This window comes from Leuciscus leuciscus, assembly GCF_965113295.1.
Source record: "Leuciscus leuciscus genome assembly, chromosome: 2".
NCBI classification, from domain to species: Eukaryota; Metazoa; Chordata; class Actinopteri; order Cypriniformes; family Leuciscidae; genus Leuciscus; species Leuciscus leuciscus.
The window spans coordinates 10,015,643-10,033,768 of record NC_138726.1 but is presented as its reverse complement, the minus strand read 5'-3'; the positions used below and the strand labels follow the sequence as shown (position 1 = coordinate 10,033,768).

Genomic DNA, 18,126 nt, shown 5'->3' with positions numbered 1-18,126 from the left:
ATTAAGACACGTAGTGATTAACGTTTGTTCATTGTTTTAAATGAGCCGAATAGTCATTATATTTTGTACTGATTAGTTGCATACTAACAACAGCCGTTAACTGTTACACTTGAATCCGTCTCTTGAATGCACTCAAAGTTGACAAACGTTTAAAAAGGTTTCATTGGTTCCTTCAACATGTCCACCCAACCAACTTTTTTTCTTATTACTTTTTATAATATTTGTATTATTTATTTAACTGTTAATATTTTAAAATACGACATAGAACTTTATTTTTCTTTTAACTTTTACAATAATAATTTTAATTAAAAGTTATTTCAATTGCAAATCCTGCATGATACATCAGATGTTTTTTGATGGAGAGTTTTGGAGTACTGTAATGTGCAATTGTCATACCATTATATAACCTGGCTTAAAACTGTTTACTGTTAAATATGTCCAAAGGGTTATCAAATGGTGATAAATGAATATATGACACTGTTTTTTCTGGCAATCACAGGTTAAGGCCATGTTTATTTATTTTTAAATGAAAATGTCCCCCTTCCCAAAACACTAAAGAGCAACAAACATCACAACAGCACGTTTCGCAGCACTGAAAAGGTTTCATGATCCATAAGGTCATTGCATGCAATTACAAAATATTTATTTCAAACTTGTATAGATTTATGTAACAAAAGACTTGTTTTTAGCAACTAATAGAGTGTACAATTGTTGTGCTCAGTCACTATGTTAAAATTATTGGTGACTGCTGAATAACATTTTATCTCAGATTTACAATCATGATGCCGAGTTGATGTCCATCATGACACTTTCTCTGGTATTCCATCCTCTCTCCTTGGCAAACAGGTACACACTCCCAAAAAGATCAGGGAATTCAGTCATCAGGTTGATTTTCACAGCATCTGCTTTACTGTGGAGAGAACGTCACACAAACACCACAATCATTGTGCAAGTCTTATTTAAAAACGTATAATTTCTTACAAATCTATGATACTTCTTCCCTTCTGGCTGTTGATCATTATTGATCAGGTGTTACTTATTTGTACTCCAACTTGCATTGTAAACACATTACCAGCTCGGGTTGTTCATTTTATATATAATTTAACAGTATGTTGTTAATTATTTCTGTAACTTACTAATGCGTGTGTAGGTTGCGTATAAAACGCAGCAGGCCCAGTGTGTTCTCAGGATAGACTTTCTTCTTACCATCCAGTTTCTGGACAAGCTCAGATGGCAACTGAGAAAACAATATTTTGACACATTAAAAAATAAAAATTAAATAAAAATAAAGCAGCAATGTATTAAGTTAAACTATAACAAGAAAAGCAAGTTCAATTATGTCTTAATAAGCCATAAGCAGGTTTTCCTGATTGTTTTTCACTTCAGGTTGCTCCCATGTTGAAGCACCAGTTAAAGAAGAATATAAACTGCAGGACAAAACATCTTAATTTATGTATTCATAAGTTATATGGACTGCATTGAGGTTATACTTACTTTAGTTTTCCATTCAGAAAAGCTTTTCCCCTCTGTGTATTTTGAAATGGCAGTAAGGAGCTCCGTATCTGCATTACGACAGTTTTCAGCCTCTTTTTCATCTCCCAAGATTTTCAGATACCGCACTCTCCTGGGACGATTTCAAAAACATTATAAAATAAGCTTTATCATCTACAGCTATATTATGACAGCTATGCCATCTCTATTGTGTCTCTAATAAATTGTGATTGAAAACATATTTAGGCTTAAGAGGAATATATTTGGATTAGTGTTTCAAGAACACTGGACATATTAATTAAAGTTACATGCAGTATTTCACCTGTCAAATGTCATCAAAATCATATTCTACCTCTCATCAGTCCAGAAGAAGGGGTGTGCAAGGGTTTGCTCCACGGTTGGTCTCTCCTCTGGAGATTCATTGATCATCCACTCGACGAGATCCTTCGCTACATCATCATTCAGATGTTCCAGTGAGTATCTTCCTCTTAAAATGTTGGACTCACAATCAACATCTTCACCAAATGGATGTTGTCCTCCAGAGAGAGTGTAATACACTAACATCCCAGCAACCTTCAAACAGGTTACAGTAATAATTCAGAATTATCAGTAAAAACTGGTTACGTGTATGTTGCATAATTTTTTTTAAATTTAATATCAAAAGCAGAAAAAATGAATAAACAGCTTTAATATTTGATTTCCAAGTGTAGGCAAGCATGAAACTCTCCTTTCCTGTGATTGGTCATCCAAAGATCAAACCGTGCCATCATCAGTTCTTCCTCAGAATCAGAATTTTAGTCATCCATTGTTATAGTTGCACACATTCTCAAGCGATTTTTGCAATTTAATCTCTTTCTCATCAAACAAGCAGACTAACGAATGACTTGACACAAACCGTCCAGAGGCAGCAGTTAGACATGCATGGAAAGAACTGATGACGAGAAATGAGCCGAATTCTGTTGTTGTTGTTTTTTAAAGTCTGAAAAGGAGGCATTTTCTCATTTTTCTGCTTTCAAAATTAAATTAAAAAAAGTAACTCAACGTTGAAGGACCGAATACACTTTTGAGTTAATGGATTAATATTGAAAACACACCTGAATGTCGGAGCTCCTCTTGTACCCAGTGTTGACCTTCTCCTTTATGATCTCTTTTGCCTTCCAGCATCTAGTTCCAGCAGTTCTTGTTCGTATGGTGGTTTCACCCTGTTTTAGTCGGCGACTTATGCCAAAATCAGCCAATCTAGCTTTTCTATTTATGTCTGTAACAAATGGAAAGTCCACATTATTTCAAAGTGAAAAATTTGGGATGATATTTTAGTTAGACAGATGTTGCAACTCAGGTTTAAGTCTTACCAATCAGAACATTCTGGGGTTTGATGTCTCGATGAAGCACTTTTGTCTGTGGTTGGTGTAAAACCTGTAAGCTGCAGAGAACTTCCTTCACCAGCTTCTTCAGAACCAAACTTCTCTCAGTGTAATCATCTGGTAAATGATCTTGGATATATTCCTCCAGTGTGAACTCACAAAGCTGAAGTACAAGGTATCCAAAATGCTCATCTTCTGTAAAGTCCACATATCGCACAATGGAGGGACTGTCAAGATCTGGATGTCGTAGAAATTCCTCCTCATTTTTGAGGTCTTGGTAATTAAACTTATCCATTCGTTTCACAGCCACTTCTGTGCCGTCATCCCTCAAACCAAGGAAAACTTGTGTTCCATCACTTCCTCTAGCAATCAGAAATTCAGGGTTGAGAACAAGAATAAGACTTCCCAGTTTTTTTGTCTTGTTAGCATCCATGTTAGCTAGCTTCTCAAGCTTTGGCCTCCAACGAACACTGGTTTGATGCCACCTTCTTGAGTTCTCAGCAGGCTGTGTGAACGGCTGCACACTTGAGTTTGATTCCTCAATGGATTTCACTACAGTGTCTGGAAACTGTTCATCTTTATCTTGCAGCTCACCTTCTTGTGATCCCACTTCTTGCTGGATTTTTTTCTTCTTTTTCTTCTTCTTTTTCTTCTTTCTGCTTGTTGATAGAGCAGCAGTCTCCTGACATAAACTATTCACTGCACTTGAACCTGCTGGATGTCTCAGTGATTCATCAAACTTATGCAGTTTTGTTTTCATGACTTCATCCATCTCTGTCTCTGCTTTTATAAGGATCATCTCTGGGATGGGAGACAATTCACACAATGCAACAAGTTCAGGAGCAAAGTCATTTATATTGGCGAATAGTCCATATGTCAACATTCCAATTAGACTTGAATAATCAGGATGTGTGAGAGGCAATAGACTTTTGCATAACTTCTCATAGACAGAATTGTTTGTACTCTGTAGTTTCTGCTCAGACGTCTTCTGCATCATGACATTGATTATCTTTAGTATCAGGTGATTGACTCTTTCCCCTTGTGCATTTCCAAAGTGCTGAAGACTGTTTGTAAGAACTGACACAAGCTCACTGAATACCTGAGGAGAGATGCGTTCACTGACACACAAAGCAACATTTAAGCAGTTCAGTGCAATCAGCCAGTGTTCCTGAGGGATTCTTGGGAAGCGCTTGATGAGTCCCTCAATGTATCTGTCTGCACTGTTTGTGTCTTTTAACCACTTGATGGCGGTCTGACGATACTGCTCTGCACCAAGACCAATGACACTAAAGTAGTGTTCAAAATAAATCATATGATCAAAAGGATCGTCTTGAAAGAAATGTTCCTTAAAGTCTCTGTAAACTTCTGTCTGTTTTTTCATTCGTACAGCACTATTAAAAGAGAAAGACATGCGTACTTTCTCAGACTCTTCACCCGGTGAAGATAGTCGATAAATCATTCTCTCCACTTTTTTATCAAGTTCTGGATTCCCCCCATAGTTCCTTACAGGTGAAGCTCCAGCCTTTATAAGTGCTTTCACAATGTCTTCACGGTCATGATCAACAGCACATTGAAATGGAGTAAAAATTTGTAATCCTTGGCCATTTGGGTTAGCTTTTGCTGCAAGTAATCTTTCCACAATACTCAATGGAACTCCAATTAAACCAGCATAATGTAGAGGTGTTTGTCCATTTGTTGAGGGTTCGTTAGGATCAGCCGACTCTTCAAGTAGATACGAGCAGATTTCTTCATTTCTGCATATAACTGCTGCTGTCAATGGTGTAACATCATCATTCCAGACTTCAGAAGAGTACAAACCATTAATATCTCTGCCTTTTAATAATTTCTGAAGTCTCTCTGCCTTGTTGTCTATGATACATTTTATTATGGGGTCTGTTTTTCTAGGTACTGCTGAAACTGGAACTGGAACCGAAACTACCTGGAGCTGGAATGCCATGGATCTTCAAATACTCATTACAATCTGTCAAAAGATTTTAAACACTTGAAATTCAGGCACTGAGTAGCATTATTACTTATTTTCTTATTTATTTACATTGATAATAGACACAGTGTTAATCTTTACATAGTTTTTTAGTCAGTTTTTGTGTTTAGATGAAAATCTTTAAAGTCTGTCAATGCCATATGCATTTACATTTATGCATTTGGCAGACGCTTTTATCCAAAGCGACTTACATTGCATTTCAAGGTACACATTTACATTCTTATCAGTTCTTGCTTTCCCTGGGAATCGAACCCATGACCAAAAAAATGTATATTAAATTGTTTTATAAAATGTATAAACATTTTGAAAATGTATAAACATGAAACTGTCCTTAACCTGAGCTCCTGAAATAATGCCATAGGATACACTGAAGTATCCTATTATTTTTGGCAGCAGCTATTTGCAAAAGCAATAGATGTTATTTACACTAAGTGTAATTTACACTATAGATTAGATTTACACACTGTAAAAATAGCAGTATTTTCTTCGCAATAAGTGTAAATAGTAGTTAGATAATATTTGCAACTCAGTATTTTAGTACATTATAAAACAGTAAGCAATAATAACATATTGAGTGTAAATTATATATTTATTATAGAAATGTCGCCTTATTGGGACATTCTAATCCCTCACCACACCTACCCAAAACCCTATCCGACACTTTATCATTAAATAACAACTTTAATTCCATTTTTTACATATTTTCTTCATATTTATTGACAATAAATGCTTTTCCAATCTGATATACGATGGGAAAAGGTAGAAGAACGAGTTCGGCTAAAGGTGGATTCGAACTCGGTTCGATCATGTCAAAATCGTAAACAGTAAACTACGTGCTATGAACTTTACTCACTATGCCAGTGCGGCTGACAAGACAAAATAGTCAAAACAAGATATTGCTGGGCGGAGTTGGTGTATCTACCAACATTGCGCGATATTTGCACTTAGTGTAAATAGACACTCCAATTACTTTTTTTCCCAGGTGTTAAAAACGTTCTTGCTTTAATAACATTGTTAATGTTTCATGTTTTACAGCCTCTTTAGGATATTGCACGTTGGTAACCACTTGTTAGAGCTACATATTTAAAACATACACATAGCACATACTCTTCCTGTCCATTCCCTCCCCTCCCCTCTTCACTTTGTATAATAGTAGCCTAATATAGATTTTAAAATATTGGCTTACACTAGTTTGCATGTTTTCATGAAAATGAAACTCGGGGATGGGCAGACTGATCTTAAAGAATCGTAGGCTACTTTCGGTGATGGGTCCTCCTTACTTAACGAAAGATCCTCACTTTAAATGATAAATTCATTTGTTACAATATTATAGTTTGAACAATGCCTTCTACACGTCTGAACACACCTGCTGTAGGCTGCAGTCGATAACAGCGCGCTCATTCATAGAACGAGTAGCCTATCTTCAATTGTTTTACATCGAATAGCCACGAATGGAAATGTGATAAACTGGTTTGTATGATTTTTGTTATCTTCAAATAAAAAGTTGCTAAAAGATAGGTTGCCCAATTATCTGTGATTGCTGATAGCCTAAATGCTTTAAAAAACAGTGTTAAAATTACGGTTTTAAAATATAAACTTACTTAAATGGTTATAATTACCTGTTTTATTCCCAGAAATCGCAAAAACTTAAATCAAAAATCAAATCAAAAGAGATTTGAGTAAAAGCTAGACTATTGGTTTTACATCTGTCGTTGATACCTGGATAATAGGCTACGTGGTATCCGACAAAAGAAAAAAGAAAAAGAGGTAATGTGTTCCTGGTTCTTACACACGCGTCATCCACCGCGCGAAAGGGTTATGCAAGTATGCTAACCACTGAAATGTTAAGCAGCTTCCTGTATAATACACTGTCGATCATGCTACAGTATGCTAGTATAGGCTACTATGCAGGGCTTGACATTAACTTTTTTGCTCACTAGCCAATGTGGCTTGTGATTTTCCAAAGTTACTAGCCACACAGCATTTTTACTAGCCACATTTTTGTTTTTGTGAAATTACCTTTTAAAAGTCGACTATGGTGTGCTAAAATTTACTTGATTTACAACTAGATTTACAACCCTTTTAAATGTAAAACCACTGTACACACCCAAATCAAGACTACACAAAACATGTCATTATCATTAGCTCTGATAAGGTTGTGAGTAAAGCTCCTTTTAAAAAAAAAATAAAACCATGTATTATATTACATATCGCCACATAGCTCCACCGGCATACACTGTGTGCATGTAATACTCATTAGGGCTGTCAAAATTGCTCAAAAATGATGTTTGAATATTCTCTCTAAAAAAAAAACACATAGCCTATATTCGAACTATTCGAACATGGTTGCGCATTTTGTCAATGACTCGCATTACGTCAATAACAGGGCAAATTAATACAAAGAGACATAACTACTTGTATAGGTAGTTATTTAAGTTTAAACACATTTGACAACGTATTACCTACACAAAAACAAGTAAATCAACTAATGGCCAAGACCGCAGACCTCACTCTCGCTCGCTCACTCGCAGCCTCGCAGGCACTCTTTCTCTCTCTCACCCTCATGCTGCGTTCACACCAAACGCGAATAGAGCGTCTGGCGCGAGTGTAAAAGACGCGTTTACGCGCGTCTGGAGGTCTTGCGGCGCGAATGAGGCGTCACGCTCTCTGTGCATAACGGTTTAAATGAACAACAACAATAAGCAAATGTTGAGTGCTGATCAAGAGTTTTGTGCAAGCAATTTAAGGTCGCGACTCTTATATAGCAGGCTTCATTCAGTGATTGAAACAAATATTATTAACAATAATTGAAGTTTTTAGCCTATATGGAAACGACATTGAACGCTCCGAGCGAGCTGTGCTGTGGTAAACATGGAACTTTTCCTTGACATGAAACGGTAAATAATCAAACCAGGAAGCCTGTAGTGCATGAAACTGCTGTAGGCCTATCTAACCTACCTTATTCATGCAATATCTATTCAGTCATTACAGTAGCCTACACTTTAGTAATGTTTCTGTTTAACGTTAAATAAAATGACCTGTCCCTGACCCCTCAGGCAGCGCGCCCACTCGCAAAGCAGACAGCCGCGCCTCTGCTACCGCGGGCGTTTTTCCACATTCGAATATTCATTTTCACCTTCGAAATTCAGTTTTTTAAAACTATTCGAATATATATTCGAATTTAGAATATTCGTTGACAGCCCTATGGGAGTTGTAGTGTCACACTTATTTCAGATGCCTTTTGAAAAGACTACAATTATTCAACCCGCCACAGTGGCTAGTTGGAGTGACTATGTTACCCGCCACGAGCAAAATCCACCCGCATTTGGCGGGTTGGCGGGTGTTAATGTCAAGCCCTGCTACTATGGATAAAAATAAAACATCCTAAAATGAACTCACTGAAATAATTCTATGTGCTTTGTAATTCTTTATATACAGCATATATTTAAAAATGTACTTTATAATTATTAATCAAATGCTAATGTTATAAGCATTTATTTACAATAGTTTTCAAAAACATATGCCTAACATTCAACAAACTAGAATTAAAAACAAAATTAAAATTCTATTTTTGCATATGAGATTAAGCTAAAACTGGAATGAATAAGGACATTATCAAGTAAGAGTTGTTCTTTATCGCGTTTTTATAAGACTTAAAGGAATATTAATAGCTGAATGTCATACTTTAGCAGGCTGCAATAATTATTTAGGGTTGTGTTCTTCTCTCTGTATCCCGGCTTGCAAAATATGGAAAAGATTTTCTTATTTTCACACACTTGTTATCAAAATAAGTCAGACATTCAACATTTAGTACTTAAAGGTGCAGTAAGCAATTTTTAGAAGCGAATCAATCTAAATAAACACACCTCTCCCTTCATTGCTCCACCCCCAAAATGCCAAAGTGATCTTATGAGAATACGTGTATTTTTACATAAAGTGTAGTTCTACCATACGTACATTTATTTATGTTTTATACACACAGAAACGTATAATACTGACGTATTTACAGCACTAAAACGTATAACATTTACGTATTGACAGCACAAAAACATAATTTATTTACGTATAAACAACTCTAGCAACGTACAAATTTGTACGTATTCCTATTTATGCATATTAAAATCGTGGCATTAATGTTTTGACTCTATTGCATTCAATTGTCTTATCAATTAAATTTCCAGTCGCATTTATTAATACAGTTTACTCATATAATAACATTACTCATAAATAATACAATTTTCGCTCTGTTCGTGCCTTCTGCTGCAAACTCGTTTCGGAGGATTAGCATGGTGTTAAACAAGAATACACTTTAAAACCTTAAAAATACCTTCTTTAATCGTTTAACCATTTTGTAATATTTGGTTTATTTAACGTTACCGTGAGACACAAAAGGCGTTTTCTATGGAATTACTTTTGTGCCAATAATAATGAACGTAACTTTTCAAGAAACTAATGAAAACATAAATTGAAACTGAATAAAATATCTTTGAAACTGAAAATAGATAAATCGCAGGCAAATTTTTTTACTTCGTTTTTAATACACTGCATGTTTTGCTAACTATTTCTCATATTTCAATCGCTGTTCTGAACTACAAATGCGCTTCCAGAGTTTTCATTTACGCTTCTTAAGTTTTCGTTTATGCTTCTGGAGTTTTTGTTTACGCTGCCTGAGTTTTGTTCGCTGTTCTGACACATTTCTCTCGTGGGGGCGGGGCTAGTAGCAGTGTGTTCTCATTGGCTAATGAGTTTTTTTATTGACAGCTTCTTGACCTGGAAGTGAAGACGTCAGTGGTGTGTGTGTGGATTTGAGCGTCTGTGAGAGCAGCTTTCTATTTCATTTTAGTGATATTAAGTTATGTTTTTTTTTATTATGTTTTTTTTCTGTATTTACCTGCTGCTACTACTTTGTCGACAGAAGCTTTTAGGAGCACAAGAGACCTATTCAGTCTATTCAGGTGTAATTGTACATTAAAGTACTGTATATAATACTTAAAATATTGTATAGTGTCCAATGTTTTCTGAGAATATTTGTTTATTCCTGATGATTCTTTTACATGTTAGGCTCTGATTAGGTTGAGCTGTTACAATTTAAAGAGAATACTAGCAAACGTGTGTGATATATTCAGCCGTCAAGAAAGTTTCACTTCAACCAGGTAATCAAGGTTGGCAACCATGGCCATCACACTACTCATTGTTAGCATGATATACATTTACACCATCAAAATTAATGATCACTTAAATAAGAGGAATTTAAACAATATGAAAATTACAATCGTGGCCTGCTGTCAGATGATACAGACCTCAAAGGGCATTTCATTACATATGTCACACAAAGAATGTTCTTGTTGCCATTTTGTATTGATAAATGTATTTAGTTATTTCATTTAATTAATACTATCTTCTAACATTTAAAATTGTAAATTTATTTTAACAATCATCAACCGTTTCAATTGTGACTTATACAACCAGTTAAATGAATGTAATTGAAAATATGAATTCAAATAAATGTACATTCTTTATTGTCACTAAAGCATATACACAAGTATCGAAGTGAAGGTCTTGGATGCAATTATGTTGTGACAGGAAAGACCAGAATCCACAAAACATTAATAATGTTTTAATAATTGTAATGCACAGTATTCTCATGATATACATTACTATACAAAATGAACAATTACAAATACAGAATACATTTTAAAAATTCATATACATTTTAAATGTTGCAATGATTCTTTGAACAGTTCCTGTTGCAGTACAAGTAACAAAGCAGTGACTGGATACAAGCAGTACAAGGATAGTCCACCCAAAAAATTAGAAATCTCTCATCATTTACTCATCTTCATGCCATTCCAGATGTATATGACTTTCTTCTTCACATAAACATAAACAAAGATTTTTAAGGAAATAATCCATCTCTGTGAGTCCATATAATACAAGTGGATTGTAACCCATACGTAAGACAGTTGGTCGGAAGTGATTTTTAATAGTTAAAACAGTTTACATTATTAGTATTTATTTTATCTAGCCAATTGTTTCACTTCAGAAGGCATTGATTCATTCACTGAGGTCGCATGGATTACCGTCACGCTCACTGTGTGTGGTTTTTAATGCGTCTTTATAGGACTCGCAGAGATGGATTACTTTCCTTACAATCTTAATTCGTGTTTATCTGTAGAAAGAAAGTAAAATGCATCTGGGACAGCATGAGGGTGAGTAAAATAAGTGAGAATTAGATTTTTGGGTGAACTATGCCCTTAACATTCATATGCTGTTGGTATGCTAATCCAAGATCAGCATAGACTAATAAGAATAAAGTGCAACCTCTTGTGTACTTGTGAACTGTGTTTGTTTTAATCTAAAGGAAATTAAAATATTTGCTAGTTTATATTAAAATAAAATAAATCAGGTGTCTGAAGATCAAGACCCCAGTCATTCAAAGGTGATGTGTCTGAACAAAGTAAGATTACTGTCTGATAGGGACAGTGTATCTCTGGTACTATCACTCCATCCTCTAAGTCAGCATCAGAATTTTGTTTATGGAAAAGTTGCTCCACTCCCTGGAAAATGAGAGAGGAAATGTATTATAATCTAACAATACAAACTGCTTTGAACTCCCACATACAGTAACAAGTTGCAGACTTGAAATATTTATTCCAAACAAATTTTACAGTACTAAATATTTACCTCGGAGTCATGCAGCATTTATCATCTGTAATACTGTTGTGTAACCAGTAGATGGCTGTATAGCCCTATATATATATAAACATATATCCATGGCTGTGTATTCCCTAGTTGCTGGATGTTTTCAGTCATAATTACTTGCATGTATTAAGTTTTTAATTTGGACATGTATTTATTATTAAAGATAAAAAAAAATTCTCAGAAATGTTCATTTGAAGTGCAATTTTTTGCATTATTATTAGTCAAATATGGACACAGAAAAAGCATTTTGTTACTCATACTAGCTACATATAATAGCTTTATCAGTCATCTTTATCACACAAAAGAAATCAGAATAAATATTGCGACCAGGGCGATACTTCAAAATAATTGAGTGTTTACATATTATGAACAGAGACGTGTTCTGTGGTCAAGTCGTGTCTCTCCTCTTTCAAAAACTCTACATCGCAAATTAAATAGCAATTGAGAAATTCAGGTTTAAATAGCTTTATTGGCATGGTAAAAAAAAGGCTTTACATTGCCAAAGTTGAATCAGGCAGTGATTGACAGCACTCTTGTCCTATGGCATCGGTCATTGACTGATACAGTACTTTTTGTACTGTAGGCTACAGTACAGATACTGTACAGTACTCTAGCCCAATGTTGTTTGGGGTGGCTGGGGGGAAATATGATCTAATCGAAGACTGTCATGTAATGATTGGGCTAAGTTAAATCAAGACAACACAGCTGTATAATGTTATGGGCTCTCACTGAGCTCTAAAATGCCTCTCCACCTGAAAAAAGCCAGTAGCCTACTGTATTATAAATAGTATTAGTATAGTATTCATTTAAAAAAAAATCAGACTTACCACGAGTAGGCTAATGTTATCCAGTATCCTGAGAGCGACGATGACTAATGATAATGATATCATTCGTCTGTACTCTTCCTTCTATAAGAAATCATCTCAACAATATAGAGTAGCAGCAAATAAATACAGATATAAACTTAGTATCACTAAAATGAAATAGAATGCTGCGATTACAGACGCTCACATCCACACATAAACATACCACTGACGTCTTCACTTCCAGGTGAAGAAGCTGTCATTCAAAAACTCAGTAGCCAATGAGAACACACTGCTACTAGCCCCGCCCCCACGAGAGAATTTTTTTATTTTTTTATTTTTTTATTGCAATTTTAACAAACAGAACAAGTCGATACATACAAGAAATATAAACAATCTTTCAAAACAAAAGAGAAATTATGGTTCAGTATACATTAAAAGAGGAAATGTGAAAGAAATTTAAATCTATTCAACAATAGTCTTAAAAAAAGAAAAAGAGAGAAGAGAAGAAAAAGAAAGAAGAGGGCACAAAAAAGAAAAACATTAAGGGAGAATATTAAACATGGCACAAATTCTGGATGTTTTCATTGCTTTCTTGTTAACAGAAGTTGAAATTGTATTTAAATACATCTTCAATTCTTCTTTGAAAAAGCTAAAGTGGGATTTACTTTTCATATATTTACATTTATGGATATGAAACTTTCCAATATATAAAAGAAGGTTTATACAAAAACTTGCATTAATTAGATTCTTGTCTTTGACATAAAACCCAAAAAGAATGTGTCTAAATGATAAAGAAAAGTTACAAAAAACCTTTTGGACAATCAGAGCATCAATATTATTCCAGAAAGACCGAGCAAAAGGACATTCCCAAAACAAATGATCAACAGTTTCAGAAGAGGCTTCACAAAAAGAGCAGGAAGTATCAATATCACTTCTAAATTTCTTTAAAAAGTATTTAACTGGATAAAATCTTTGAATAATTTTATTGGATATTTCTTTAACTTTATTTGTTAGAAAGAATTTCTGAGGAAGTGACCAAACATATGACCATTTAATATCATCAAAAAGGTTATTCCAATAAGAAATGGAGGAAGGAATTGAAGTAACAGGGTCCAAAAATAATGACCTGATTTTATAGTTGGATTTATGTATTGAAAAACAAATAGAACCAACCACAGTGGATTCAGGGCTAGGGGGATAAACAGAAGTCACTGTAGCACTATTGTTGTTTCTAAACAGCATACAGATTTCCAAAGAGATGGCCTTGAAAACTATATTAAATTCTTTACTAGATACTGGGAATTGGTATCCTGAAACAAAATCGGAATAATTAAATAAATTACCTTCACTATCAAATAGCTGGTTTACTAACATCACTCCATTATTGAACCAGTTTTCAAGAAATAAAGATTTCCTCTTATGTAGAATATTACAGTTGTTCCAAATTAAAAAATTGTGTGGCGAGAAATTATGCTTGTAAATAAGTCTCCAAGCCATAAGCATCTGCTGATGATAATTGGAAAGTTTGACAGGAAGTTTACTGACTGAATAATTGCACATTAAAAGGAAATGTATACCTCCTAATTGAGAAAATATATATCTTGGGATTATACTCAAAATAGAAGATTGATTGTGAAGGAAACGTTTAAGCCAATTGATTTTAAGGTATTGTTAAGAGAATCAAAATCAATGAAATTTAAGCCACCTTTATTATAAGAATTCAAAATAACTGATTTTCTAATATAATGAGTTTTATTTTTCCCCACGAGAGAAATGTGTCAGAACAGCAAACGAAAACTCAGGCAGCGTAAACGAAAACTCGAAGCGTAAATGAAAACTCCGGAAGCGCATTTGTAAGTTCAGATCAGCGAAAGAAATATGAGAAATAGTTAGCAAAACATGCAGTGTATTAAAAACGAAGTCCAAAAATGTGCCTGCGATTTATTCTTTTTCAGTTTCAAAGATATTTTATTCAGTTTCAATATACATTTTTATTAGTTTCTTAAAAAGTTACGTTCATTATTATTGGCACAAAATTAATTCCATAGTTTTCTCCTATAGACCCATAATACACCGAAACACAACATAAATTCACAAAAGACATCAATTTTATTAGCTTAATGTAATCCAAATCTTTAGAATCCAGTTGTTTGCAAGAAACAGATCCAAATTCAGCCCTTTATCCAGCGATCTTCATCTCAATAGGTATGTTCGACATCGGCTGCGGCTGGATGTAACCGATCGGCGAGAGTAGCCGCGTGAAGGCGGGGAGGAGCTGCAAACGGAGACGTGAAGCCGGACACTTTCTGGTTCCCGTAGTGACCGCTCACGTGGTGTTTGCTTACTTTACCACAGCTGCAGTGAAATAAAGGCAATATTTGCCAAATAATACACAGATGTTTCAGAGACATTTTCATTCAATACTTTATGTACTGCTTCATACAGCGTCTGTTTGAACAAGAATAAAGTTCAACATAAGCTACTATCAATGAAGTGGAGTCTACGTTTTTTAAGCAGTTTTAATTTAATAAACATGACACAATATAACATGACAACGACATGAAAAGAGTGTTCACTGTTATAATAAACTGATTTGAGAGCTTTAGAGGAACTAAAGAGGTGTGTTCGACATCGGCTGCGGCTGGATGTAACCGATCGGCGAGAGTAGCCGCGTGCAGGCGGGGAGGAGCTGCAAACGGAGACGTGAAGTCGGACACTTTCTGGTTCCCGTAGTGACCGCTCACGTGGTGTTTGCATACTTTACCACAGCTGCAGTGAAATAAATGCAATATTTGCCAAATAATACACAGATGTTTCATTTCATGAGACATGTTCATTCAATACTTTATGTACTGCTTCATACAGCGTCTGTTTGAACAAGAATAAAGTTCAACATAAGCAACTATCAATGAAGTGGAGTCTACGTTTTTTAAGCAGTTTTAATTTGATAAACATGACACAATATAACATGACAACGACATGAAAAGAGTGTTCACTGTTATAATAAACTGATTTGAGAGCATTAGAGGAACTAAAGGTGTTCGAATAAACACGAAACACACGTGATCGTTGTCATGCGGTGAATCCGGCCAATCGTGGAACAGCTGTGTCGTCATCAGCCCTCCTGCAGCCCAGTGCAGCCGCTCTTGAGAAGCTGCGCTGGCTGAGTTCTCCGGCTACTCTCGAAACGCTCTCGCGGTACTTTGATGCCATACGTCACAGTCACGTGGCGTCGGCGCTGTATCAAGTCGGACAAAATTTCTAACCGGCATGCACTGCTTCAAGTCAGCCGCCGATCGTTCTGCGCAGAGCTGCATGAAGTCGAACAAGCCCAAGGTGTTCGAATAAACACGAAACACACGTGATCGTTGTCATGCGGTGAATCCGGCCAATCGTGGAACAGCTGTGTCGTCATCAGCCCACGTGCAGCCCAGTGCAGCCACTCTTGAGAAGATGCGCTGGATGAGTTCTCCGGCTACTCTCGAATTGCTCTCGCGGTACTTTGATGGCATACGTCACAGTCACGTGGCGTCGGCGCTGTATCAAGTCGGACAAAATTTCTAACCGGCATGCACTGCTTTAAGTCAGCCGCCGATCGGTCTGCGCAGAGCTGCATGAAGTCGAACAAGCCTAATTTCTCAGCAGAGACCGTAAACGTCAAATCCCACGCCAGGGTTGCCAGATTGGGCGGTTTTGCAATCTATTTTGCGGGGAAAAATGGGTTTGGGCGGGTGGATAAAAATTGGGCTGGTTTCGGATCAGTTCGGCGGGTTTTTGTTGCCGAAACACCGGCACTTAATATCCTTATTCCCAGGGCCGGCGCGTGCACTTCTGCCGCTCTAGGCGAAAAACATTTGTGCCGCCCCTAGGGCTGGTCCGAATACCATTTTTTGAGCTTCGAAGCTGCGGTAGTAATGAACATCGAATATTCAAAGCTTCGAGAGGGTGCTGAACATCTTCTCTAATAAAGGCAGGAATCTCTATGTGTCGGTATGTCCGTTTGCATTTTGATTATTTCGAGAACCGTTCATCCAATCGACTTCACAAGGGAGTGCAGTGTAGCATTTGGTGGTGCAATGGACACGCGAGACACGACACGTTCAGAATTAATAAACTTTTAGTAAACTACAGAACACCGCCAGCGGGAAGCGGCGCACCTCAAGCGGGCAGGGCTTATATACTTGACGCACGCTGCACTAGCCATATAAAACGCACACACACATGTCTGTTAAATTAAGCAATACTTTAAGGTAGTCTATATTTTTCTGACTAACAAATTACTGACACAGTAAAGGGTAGATTTAAATTAAGAAGAACAAAATTTCAATAAAGAAAAACAAAATTTAAATAAAGAAAAAAACTAAATGTAAAATTTTAATAAAGAAAAAACGAAATTTAAATAGGCTAAAGAAAAAAAACATTTAAATAAAGAAAAAACAAAATTTAAAATTTAAATAAAGAAAAAACGAAATTTAAATAAAGAAAAACGAAATTTAAATAAAGAAAAACGAAATGTACATAAAGAAAAACGAAATTAAGTTAAATTAAAATCGAGATTAATTTAGATTGATAATAATGGGTAAAAAGGCTAATAGCCTATATTTTGTTTCTATTGTTATATTTTCCACAATGTCAAAGCAACGCAGCTTAACCCAAAACACAAGCTCAGGCATGCACTTCTGTCCATACACACTCCGCTGTTCTGCGCTCTAGCCAGAGAACACTCCCGTTGCAGGAACACTTTAGGCCAAGAGGAAGCAAATATATACATATACTATATGCGTAGGTGGATGTGATCGGGGATTTTGGCTGTGTAACATTTAAAGCCACTTAAATTAACAAAATGACTCAAATAAAGATTCGTTCATTTTTATGAACGAGATCGAACAAGAGAGTCAGTAAAATTATCCGAACTTCCCATCACTCAGTCATGAGTCATGACTCGTGAGAGCAGGGGGCGGGGCGGCGCAGGGCGGCGCAGCGGCAGCTCAGCAAATCATATAGCCTATTTTGTGAATTGTTCATTCCCGATTGGCACACATTTTGCCGCCCTTACAAAATTGCCGCTCTAGGCAATTGCCTAGTTCGCCTATATGGACGCGCCGGCCCTGCTTATTCCTGCGACCCATACCCCTTTTCCACCAACAAGAACCGGGTGCTGGTTCAGAGCTAGAGCTATTGCCAGTTCGGAGTTGGTTCGACTGACGAGCTTACTAAGAACCGGTTTGTGTTTCCACCGGCCAGAGAGCCACAACAGAGCTATATCTTACGTCACTGCATACGTATCATGTTGCCCAGCAACGCTAGTGCGGCAGCGCCAAACACAAACACACCAGACTTGTTCGAGATGCATCGGCTTCTCGCAGAACGATCAGCACATGAAATCAAAACACTGCGAAAGCGATCAAAAAGCACAAGGAGTCGTATGATCTCCAAACACTCCCGCAGCTCTGATCGGCCCACGCTGCTCCGATGCATCTCGAACAAGGCATCAACAATAATAGACGTTGCGTTACTATGGATGCTCATGGGTTTGCGAAAATAAATCGGCATCCAAAAACGGCGAATCCAACACGTTCGTGCAGCTCGCCGTAACTTACATAGACAGATATTATAATCGAGCTGCTATTAGCTCGACTAGCTGCTATTTAAAAATGGCGGTCACAAGTTTCTCTTCAGTCTTGTTGGCCACGGTAACCCCGCCCCCAGCCTCTGACGCAAGCGGTTCTTTCTTGGCTCCGTTCTAGACCCTGCAATGATT

At 36.4% G+C, this 18,126-nt stretch overlaps 1 protein-coding gene across 6 annotated transcripts in view; it reads right to left on the bottom strand.

Annotated features, from left to right (window-relative positions):
• Positions 1-485: 485 nt before the first annotated feature.
• LOC309492712 (uncharacterized protein) overlaps positions 486-18,126 on the bottom strand; it is a 34,824-nt gene continuing 17,183 nt past the window's right edge. For 2 of the 6 annotated variants that reach the window (XM_082161713.1, XM_082161714.1), the window contains 5 exons: positions 2,586-2,749; positions 1,844-2,064; positions 1,495-1,624; positions 1,137-1,237; positions 486-910 (listed from right to left, as the gene is read on the bottom strand). In XM_082161713.1, coding sequence (XP_082017839.1) covers positions 778-910; positions 1,137-1,237; positions 1,495-1,624; positions 1,844-2,064; positions 2,586-2,749 — 749 coding nt within the window. In that variant the 3' untranslated portion in view covers positions 486-777. Of the gene's footprint in view, positions 911-1,136; positions 1,238-1,494; positions 1,625-1,843; positions 2,065-2,141; positions 2,471-2,585; positions 2,750-2,843; positions 4,837-6,476; positions 6,628-18,126 lie in introns of those variants that run through there. The other 4 variants (XM_082161711.1, XM_082161712.1, XM_082161715.1 and 1 more) reach the window with 4 other exon arrangements.